The sequence below is a fragment of the Bremia lactucae genome, linkage group LG9 (assembly GCF_004359215.1).
Source record: "Bremia lactucae strain SF5 linkage group LG9, whole genome shotgun sequence".
NCBI lineage: Eukaryota > Oomycota > Peronosporomycetes > Peronosporales > Peronosporaceae > Bremia > Bremia lactucae.
This window is the reverse complement of record NC_090618.1, coordinates 1,678,820-1,689,070: the sequence shown is the minus strand read 5'-3', so window position 1 is coordinate 1,689,070 and position 10,251 is coordinate 1,678,820. Positions and strand designations below refer to the sequence as shown.

General features: G+C 48.1%; 2 protein-coding genes across 2 annotated transcripts; both read left to right on the top strand.

The window, feature by feature from the left end:
* Window positions 1-6,075: 6,075 nt before the first annotated feature.
* Window positions 6,076-6,336, top strand: CCR75_009729 (uncharacterized protein; the record flags this gene model as incomplete). Its single annotated transcript, XM_067967768.1, has 1 exon — window positions 6,076-6,336. The coding sequence occupies one exon, from the start codon at window positions 6,076-6,078 to the stop codon at window positions 6,334-6,336; it is 261 nt and encodes an 86-aa protein (XP_067819457.1).
* Window positions 6,337-9,062: 2,726 nt separating this feature from the next.
* On the top strand, window positions 9,063-10,151 carry CCR75_009730 (uncharacterized protein; the record flags this gene model as incomplete). The annotated part of the gene is made up of 1 exon (XM_067967769.1): window positions 9,063-10,151. The coding sequence occupies one exon, from the start codon at window positions 9,063-9,065 to the stop codon at window positions 10,149-10,151; it is 1,089 nt and encodes a 362-aa protein (XP_067819546.1).
* Between the last annotated feature and the right edge of the window lie 100 nt (window positions 10,152-10,251).

Genomic DNA, 10,251 nt, shown 5'->3' with positions numbered 1-10,251 from the left:
TACTTTGACGTGCTTAGCAAGGTTGAGGTTAATTTCGCCTGTTGCTCGGCCACTCTCGATGAGCAACATGGTCCACGTTTCCAGATCGTGCCTCGCACGGTGAAGGCTCCAGCCCAGTTAAGTGAGTCGAAGGAAGCCAGCCATTTCCTTACCAAGCATCACACCAGCGTTGTGAAGACCGAGAAACCGATGCCAATCCAAGAGATCGTCGCAGAGATGGAGACACTGAAGAGACAGCCGATCTCCAGCTATCGCCAGATCGCCTTGCGGTTGCTGATTCCAAGATTTCGGGGTCGCGTAAGGTGTTGAGAAATACCAACAACGCAGACACGGTGGTGTACTACGCATCGTGTTCAACGCCCCTCGCCTTCAATACCGTGTTACTCCAAGAGATGTCTGCCACCAGCTCTCATGTCAGCGACTTGGCTCACCTACACCTGATCAACCGTGTGCTGAGCGCGACAGATCCAGATAAGTCGACCACTTTCGCGAACAAGTGGGCCAAACACCTTGGTGACAAGGTTCCGAAGAAACCAGAGGAGCTGTTCCAACGTGTGGCTGCATGGTGGAAGACACCATCAGACAGCACAAAAGAGCTTGTGCGTGCATCCAGAGCACTGGCTTTCTTTGAGCTCATGCTCATGTGCACGGCGCCGAGAATCTTCGAGAAAGACTACTGGCTCGAACATGTGACTGGTATGTCGATCGCGTGGATTCCAGCACACAATCGTCGCCTTCTTCACCCCAACTTGCTTTTGGCACTGTTGAGATCCAAGCTTGGAGAGATCTGTTTCAAACTTTGGGAAGCTGTCCAATGGCAGGGTTCCATGCTGAACGACCTTGAAGCCCTTCGCGCCAGTGATGGCTTCTACCCAGACGATGCAAGCGTACTCCAGTTACAGAAGGTAGACGATCAACTCACACTCGTGACTGGCCCACTCAGTCAGAGTTCGTAATGTTGTCGAAACAGTAGACACAGCCAAGATTTCGTGGCAAGGCGTCAGCTTGCTGACAGTCAACACCAATGGGATCAAGAAGAATGACCATCTGCTGATTGAAAATTTTCTTCAGCGACACAGCGTCTCTTGTGTCCAAGAAACCAAACTACGTGATTCTCATCATCTCGACACACTCAAGTTCAACCACGACGCCCGATTCCAGCACAAACTCTTTGTCAGTGATCCGGGTGCTAGCAGCTCAACCCAGACTACCGGTCGGTCAGGTGGAGTGCTGACTGTACTCCGCTCGGACTTCCCAGGTTTCGACACTGTCGTGGAGCTTCCCGATCTGACAGTCCCAGGTCGCTATCTAGTGATCCGAGTGTCAGTTGGGAATGCTCCCATATACATCCACAATGTCTACTCGCCTGTCAACGACTCCGACAAGTTGGTGTTCTTCGATCACCTACGAGTCGACTTGTTCGAAGACAATGCGACGCACCTCGTGCTCGGCGACCTCAACACACCTCTGGATCCAAGCATGGACTCATCTCAACCCTCGCTTCGTGCTCGTCCTGGACGCAGTGCATGCCTCGGTTGGCTCGGTCAGCTTGGAGTGGTAGATTCCTGGCGCATCCACCATCCAGATGAACGAGTGTACACAGGTCCTCAGCCACGTAAAAACCGACTCGACTACATCCTCATGTCTGAAGACTTCAGCAACGCAGTGTACGGCGATGCCAAGTACTTCGAACCCAAGGGTGCAGGTGACCACTTGGTGCACCAAGTCACACTCCGCTCCATGTCCCAGTTGCATGGTCGTGGATATTGGAGATTCCCAGCTTATCTGCTTGAGTACCCGGAGGTGGTTGAAGCCATCCAGGGTGAGGCTCAGCAACTACTGCAAGATATCCAAGCCGCCAAGAACCCAGGCAAGGTCTGGGAACAATGGAAGAAGTCAGTCCGTCGGCTTCTGCAGGCACTCCAACGCAAACTTCGATCCCAAAATGAAGCTGCAGTCGAAATAGCTCGCAAGACACTCGACGACGCAGCGAAGCGATTCCGCGAAGATCGTCACCCCGTATCCCAGGCTGGTTTCCATACCGCTATGGAAGCATACCGGGACTGTGTGAACAGATCTAGTTGCTATAACCAAGACGCTGCCTTCGACTTCCAAGCTCAACATGCTGAGACGTCATCCAAATACTTCTTCCGACCACTAGACACTTCACTCCGTCGAGTCAGTATCGAAGAAGTCCAGACATCGAATGGACGTGTCTCACACAACTCCCAAGATATCTCAGCGGGATTCCGAGCTCACTGGGGATCTATCATGGGAGATCGAGACAGTCCAGCTGAATCTACGCCGCCAACCAACTCCAGTAAAAGTCGGAAGTTGCTGAGTACGATCGAAAAGCGGCTCTCGACAGAAGAACAAGATCTGCTGAACACTCCAATCTCCGGCGCCGATTTGGCTGACGCACCTAAACACATGAAGGCCAGCTCTGCTCCTGGGATGGATGGACTCACAGCTGGTTTCTATCAAGTTGCAACTGATGTCTTTGGTGAATGTCTAAGCATCGTGTTCAACTATCAGCTAGCACGAGGTGAGCTCCTATACTCCCAGCCTCAGTCAGCAGTCTGTCTCTTGCACAAGAAGGGTTCCCGGGCCGATCCGGGAAACTTTCGACCGATCTCGCTCATGGGAGTCGACGTCAAAGCTCTGTCCAAGACACTGACGTATCGACTACAGCTCTCCCTACCCAAACTGATCCACGTCGATTAGAAGGCGTTCGTGAAGGGTAGATCCATCCATCACCACATTCGCTTTCTGGCTGATCTGCAAGATCTCGTGACTGCAAGAGATGAAGAGGCCTACGCCATGTTGATGACTTAGAAAAAGCGTAAGACCGAGTCAACTGGAATTATATGTTCCAAGTGCTTGATCGCATGGGCTGTGGTGGAGCCTTCTCCGACTGGGTGAAGCTGCTGTACACAGGTCAACAGGCTCACCTTCTGATCAATGGTCACATCCAGCCAGCAATCTGTCCGACACGCGGTGTCAAACAAGGTGACCCGCTCTCAGCATTGCTCTTTCTAATGGTCATCAAACCATTGGGTAATCTGTTACGTCAACACGAAGAACATGGCATCTGTCTGACAGAGGATCACACAGTTCCCGGATTGTTCTTCGCTGATGACTCGACGTTGCTCTCTAGCTCGATACAAGGTATCCAAGCGCAACTCGAACTTGTCCAGGTGTATTGCGATGGCTCTGGTGCCAAGCTCAACTTGAGCAAGTGTTCTTTGATGCCACTGCATCGGATACGTGAAGCCCCAGTTATCCCTGGCATCAAGGTACTGCAGAGAGGCGGGAATGTCAAGTTTCTCGGTCTCCTCTTCGGTCAAGACACAACGGACGATGCCATCATCGAGTTCCTGGATCGACGCTTCTATGAAGGTTTCCTGCTCTGGTTCCGTCGAGCACGAACCTTGAGAGGTCGTCTACTCATCGCGCTCACCATGGTTCTTTCTCGGCTCTGGCACTACACGGTACATGTCCCAGTTCCTGACCGCATTGTCAAGAAGTGGCAGTCGACACTCAACCGATTCGTGCTCAGTCGTCGCTACGAACGCAACGCCAAGCATATCCAGTTGATCGCCAAGGAGTTCCTGTATCAACCACGCTCGGAGGGTGGATTGCACATCCCCAGCATCGAAGCTTCACTCAAGCGTCAGAAGCTCCAACAGTTGCTCCAGTTTGTCGCTGCCTCAACCTCGACGACACGCAACTGGACCACTGCAGGATTAACACTTCTATTGCTTGCTCTCCCAGGTTGGGGCCCATGGCAGCCACTCGACTTCCTGACGATCAGTCCGCTGCGACATGGTGCACTACTCAAGCGGTGTGTCTTGTCCCAATGGTGGAGAGTGGTGTGGTGTCTGTGGTACTCGCTCAAGTAAGAAGTCACATGGCGTGATCTCAATCCTCCAGCTCGTCTCACATACCTGCTCAGACAACCGATCTAGTTCCATGGTCCGTCCGAGTTCCAGTATGTCAAGGCAACTCGAATTGACACTTCAGAAGTCCAGCGTCGTAGCTTCTGTATGGTTGCAGAGCCCCAGCGCAGTTATCGTCAACACGTCGCCAACGCTTTCCAGATAAGAAGTCTCTCTGACTTCCTATGTCCGGATGGTTCATGGCCAAACGTCGACGCTTTTGCTCGCTCTCATATCGACTACCAGTACACTGCTGTACCAGCTTACCAGCAATACAAGTGGCTCCGCGCAATCCATGTTGAAGCCACACAAGTCTTCCAGCGACTGATCGGACTGTGCGAAACCAACTCAGTAGTCCCCATTACAAACGACACGGAGATCTCTCGAGCTCCTTACGTTGGAGTGAAGGTTGGGGAACGAACACATATTGTTCCCTCGATTCCCCTATCCCAGCTGCTCGCTATCGTGTGGCAACCACCAACACCATAGAAACCTCACCCCATCCAACTACACCACGTTCGAGCCACAGCAGATGACAGCAAGAGGTTTGTGCGACTGTGCAAACATCTGAGAAAGATACTGCTACCGGTGTATGAAGATCTCCAGTATCGACTGGCAATGCGTCTGTTGCCAGTACGATCTCGCTTCTCTTTCCTGCGAGACGCTCACCCGCAGATCATATATTGCATCCGTGATGGGTGTTCTGCAGTGGAGACAGAACAACATCTGTTTTTCGAGTGCGTATTGCCCTCTGAACTATGGCCAGTGATGTTTCGTGACTGGTCTTCGTTCTTCACCTACGCCCCAAAGTGGATCGACATTGTACTTGGACGTCGACCCACACCAACTGACGAGTGGAAAGAACACATCGGCATGTTGGGAGACCTATGGCAGATCATGCGTGCGATCGTCCTTCACTTTGTGTGGACCGTGCGCAACGACTGTCTGTTCCGACAGCGCGCACCAACACCGTTGCTACCAGCACTCCGTGTCATCTATACGACGTTCAGCGCTCATGTACGAGCTTCCATGCGTCGTTCTCAATCTGAAGAAGACCAAGCCTCGATCAAGTGTGTATTGAAACAACTTCGGTGTTCTCGCTCACTTGGTGGTTTTATGCAAGTCAACCCACATTGGTGGTTTTATGCAAGTCAACCCACATTTATTCGCTGTGAGGTTCCTCAAGCAACAAATGCAAGGTTGGTTGCATCGGAAGATACAAGAGGATCGATCGTAGATTCTCCATTCTCCCTCATCGAACAACGTTAGGAATCTGTATTATAGCAGATACACTGTATAATACTCTAGCTCAATGTATACTAGCAGGCTCACAGTCATATTCTAGGTAGATTGAGAAGTCATTCCGTCTAATTCTAGTAAAATAGCTATATAGACTGTCATCTGTGTGAAAAAAGGTTAGGTTGATTCTGACCAAATCAACCTATCGATAGATCTCATATCTTGCCTAATTTTGTTGCGTCGATATTACCATATTTGGTAATATTATTTCTTTTCAGTCAAATAATTAATAAAACTAATTAGTTGCACTTCTTTGCTTATTTCCTTTCGTTCTTAGGAAATAATTCTTATGTTACGTACTTCCCGTTACACAAATTGTGCTTAATAAATTAGTGAAACATTGGGACAACTTCGTCCCGTTACATCATGCATGTTGCGCTATGTGATATATTTTACGCCAATCAAATGAAATTGAATATTTTTATGGTTTGAAATAAAACCCTAACCCTCGAGATCTTGCGACCTCTTGGGAGAGGGCTCGTTACTCTTGCGGATTTTCGGGTTCACAATTCGAAAAAGAAAGACAAAACACAAATGGTGGAGCTCGTATGTGCCCTAATCGGAGTGAAAGACGTATTCTATGTGGATATCGACGAAAAGGAGTCAATGCGGGGACTTAAAGGACGTTATTAAAACTAAGAATCCAAACATAATTAAATGCGATACTCGCAAACTCGAACTGTACTTGGCGAGGAAGGGGGACGCGTGGCTGTCGTTAGCGAGCCGAGTGCACAGCAACTCAAAAAGGGAAATGTGGATGATGACATCAAAAGTATGCTTAATTGTAAGCCATTAGATCCAATTTGGCCTATTCGAGGATTGTCTAAACGAAAACCAAATGCCCGCGTCGCAGCCAAACCAAATTCACGTGCTGGTGGTGCTTCCAAATGAGGTCCCACTCACCATTTCGCCGAACAGCGACGAAGCCAGATTTGTGGAAAGTATGAGTCTCTCTCCAAGACACTTGCGAGGCATGAACAAGTCGAGTCACTCTCGAAAGCAATCCGCGCAATCCTCGAAGGCAATTTTGACACCACACCGTTTGTTGTTTTGGAAAGCTCGTCTGGTATGGGAAAGACGCAAATGGCATTCAACTTGAACGCCACAGGAGAATTTGATGTTTTCTACATATGGTGTAATAAGGTACCTGATAAAGTACAAGACATCAGTGCAGCGTATTCATCACGCACCGATGCTTTCAGCTTTTGCCTTGATAAAGACTTTCAAAACTTAAAAGATCGGGGCGATATCGGCAGCATTACAAAATTGCGAGGTATAGAGGAGAATCTGTCTCTTTATGGATTTATTCAAGCTGCACTGCTAGGAAAAAATAAAATTGATGAAACCGTTAAGACTCGCCAAGCTGTGAAAACGGCACTCGAAGATCGAGCTGCGAGTGGAAAGAAGCCTTTCATCTTTTTCCTAGATGAATTTCCACGTGAAATTGACAGAGAAGCCACATCAAACACCAACGAGGCTTTTGATCAAAAATGTCGACTTCGTCTCATGAGAAACATATTTCGATCGTTTGGACTTGTTGTGATAGTCAGCTCCACGAACGGCACGGCACGAAACTTGGTACCGATTCCGCTGGATCTAGAAACACTTTCAAATATCTGTGGTGCATAGTGCATCCACTTTTACCTCGTACTGCAATCGACAGTGACATTATGATACTGCCAACCATTTTACAAGGCATTATCGCTAATAGTCGGCCGCTCTTCGCTTGGACAGCTGTCCAGTATATGCGGAAAAATCGGTGGAGTGAGGGCAGCAATACAGCAAATTACTTAAATGCGCTGGTTGGACATTTGGCACCAATGTTTGCCAATTTGAAGCCAAAACGATATCACGAGTTCAAGATTGGTCAGCTGTGCTTGTTGCTCTGCTCAATTTATCGTGCTGAAGACGGTAAAGTGAATTTGATTGACAGTCATTATGCTTGCTTAGATGAAAAGACGATGTTCAGGCTGATGCTGACGCCAACCGGCGAACTGTATAAAGTCGCAGATATCAAAAGCAACGAAGCCAAGATCAAAGCTGAAGACAAACGTACCTGGGAATGTCGTAGTGTGTTTCCTCACCCAGCGAATGACGTGCTACTACACTTGACTATGACCGGCGGTTTATGTTATCGTCCGTTTAACCATCCCTTGCGTGAGGTCCTAGCGTCAGTGTCGACTACCACAATGTATTTTCATAATACCAACCAGCCTATCAACGATGGGCAGCGTCTCGAAGCATTGGTGTCAGCGGCCGTCGTGTTGGCGAGTCATGTTGACGGACTCGGCGGGGTGGCATTACCGACATTTTTGGGTCGGCTTTTGTACGAGTTGGGCGTCAGGTCACAAGATGTGAAGATAGATTTTCCTGTAGGTTTTGAGACACGCGGGAATTGGGTCGTTCCATTCTTGTCTCCTCCAAACGTAAAATGGCCAGCTTGGCTGCTTAATGACGAATTAAAGTTGGACAATTTCGTCCAAATTGCCAACAGTGAAACGATCGACTTTCGTATTGATTCCGGGCTGATATCTGGCGAATGCAACGACGAGGAGCAGCCTCTGTCGCTCGAGACAATAAGAAAGATTCTGTCGCGTGTACCGGCTGAATCCAAAGTGCATTTGGTACTGACGAGGGGATTGCAGAAAGAATATTTCACGAGGGAAGAAACATATGCAGCATTTGTGCGAGAACACAATTTGTCAACGATAAATGTTTATCGCATTTCAGGTGGGTCGACGCTGGGATGGAGAATCAAGAATTGCAGAAAGTACAGTGCATGAATGATGGCAGCACGAGGCTCTGCGACAAAATGCTGGTCATTTTCATCGAGATTGGCACTGGAAGAATCTAGTTAATTGAACTCGGTTTGCATCATGTTTGCTTTATTATAATCAATACAGATTGCTTTGACGTACATTCTATTCTATACAATGCATCTTCCGAAGTATTGAATTGAAATATCTGAATTGGTGTTGTTTTTTTTGTCACACTCGGATGAGAGCTTTCTTGAAGAATTTAACTGTCGATATATTCGTAGCCATCCAATAAACTTAGACGCCGCGTCTTGCCACCAGATGTGATGCCACGCTCAAAAGCACTTTTCATACATTGTATTTTTAATTCTGGAAAGGCAACACGCTCTAAAAGTGTCGTATTTTGTTTTGTCTTTGAGCTTTGTATTGATGCGTAAGGAACAAATCGTCGTGTATTATGGTTTTACCCATTTTTGGTCAATTACCTGTATGAATTTATCACACGAATCGTGTGCAGTAATGGAAGCTCACGCGCCACTCCATCTCCCCGAAATCAAGGTGACAAGCGCTGAACACACGCGGCAATTGGAGAAACGCTTTACGTATCTTTGGACCTCCGCCCATGCGCTATTGCCAACGAATTCGACGCTCGCGCACCACATGATGTACGCTCCTCCATTGCTAAGATCGAATTATGTTACGAATCGATATTATGACTTGGGTTTTAGTGCCTCGATGATGCAGCTTGCTCGCTCGAGCCACGCACAGCTCCCCGCAATCAGTCCTCGACTTCATTTGTGAAAAGTGTGGAGGACTTGTGGTGCCTAGCGTGTCAGCGGACGTGCGTGTGTTGCCGCAGTCACGCAAGTCGCCGCTAAATCGACGTTTGGTTAAGCAGCAACGCCGTGCGATGGTTTGAAATGGAACCCTAACCCTCGAGATCTTGCGACCTCTTAGGAGAGGGCTCGTTACTCTTGCGGATTTTCGGGTTCACAATTCAAAAGAGAAAGACATAACACAAATAGTGAAGCTCTTCTGTGCCCTAATCGGAGTGAAAGTCGTCTTTCCGATGAATATCGACGAAAATGAGTCAATGGGGGACTTAAAGGACGCTATTAAAACTAAAATTCCAAGCAAAGTTAAATGCGATGCTAGCGATCTCGAGCTGTACTTGGCGAGGAAGGGGGACGCGTGGCTGTCGGGTAGCGAGCCGAGTGCACAGCAACTCGAAGAGGGAAAGGTGGATGATGACATCAAAAGTATGCTTTACTGTAAGCCATTAAGGGCAATTTGGTCTATCCAGGATTATCTAAACGAGAACCAAATGCCCGCGCCGCAGCCAAAGCAAATTCACGTGCTGGTGGTGCTTCCAAATGAGGTCCCACTCACCATTTCGCCGAACAGCGGCGAAGCTAGATTTGTGGAAAGGTATGAGTCTCTCTCCAAGACGCTTGCGAGGCATGAACAAGTCGAGTCACTCTCGAAAGCAATCCGCGCAATCCTCGAGGGCAATTTTGACATCGCACCGTTTGTTGTTTTGGAAAGCTCGTCTGGTATGGGAAAGACGCAAATGGCATTCAACATAAACGCCACAGGAGAATTTGATGTTTTTTACATATGGTGTGAAAGGGTACCTGATAAAGTACAAGACATCAGTGCAGCGTATTCATCACGTACCGATGCTTTCAGCTTTTGCCTCAATAAAGACTTTCGAAACATAAAAGATCGGTGCGATATCGGCAGCATTCCAAAATTGCGAGGTATAGAGAATCTGTGTCTTTATGGATTTATTCAAGCTGCACTGCTTGGAAAAAATAAAGTTGATGAAACTGTTAAGACTCGCCAAGACGTGAAAATGGCACTCGAAGATCGAGCTGCGAGTGGAAAGAAGCCCTTCATCTTTTTCCTAGATGAATTTCCACGTGAAATTAACAGAGAAGCCACATCAAGCACCAACGAGGCTTTTGATCAAAAATGTCGACTTCGTCTCATGAGAAACATATTTCGAACGTTTGGATTTGTTGTGGTAGTGAGCTCCACGAGTGGCACGGCACGAAACTTGGTCTCGGTTTCCTCTGGATCTAGAAACACTTTGGATTATCTGTGGTGCATAGTGCATCCAATTTACCTCGTACTGCAATCGGCAGTGTCATTGTGATACTGCCAACCTTTTTACAAGGCATTATCGCTAATAGTTGGCCGCTCTTCGCTTGGACAGCTGTCCAGTATATGCGGATAAATCGATGGAGTGAGGGTAG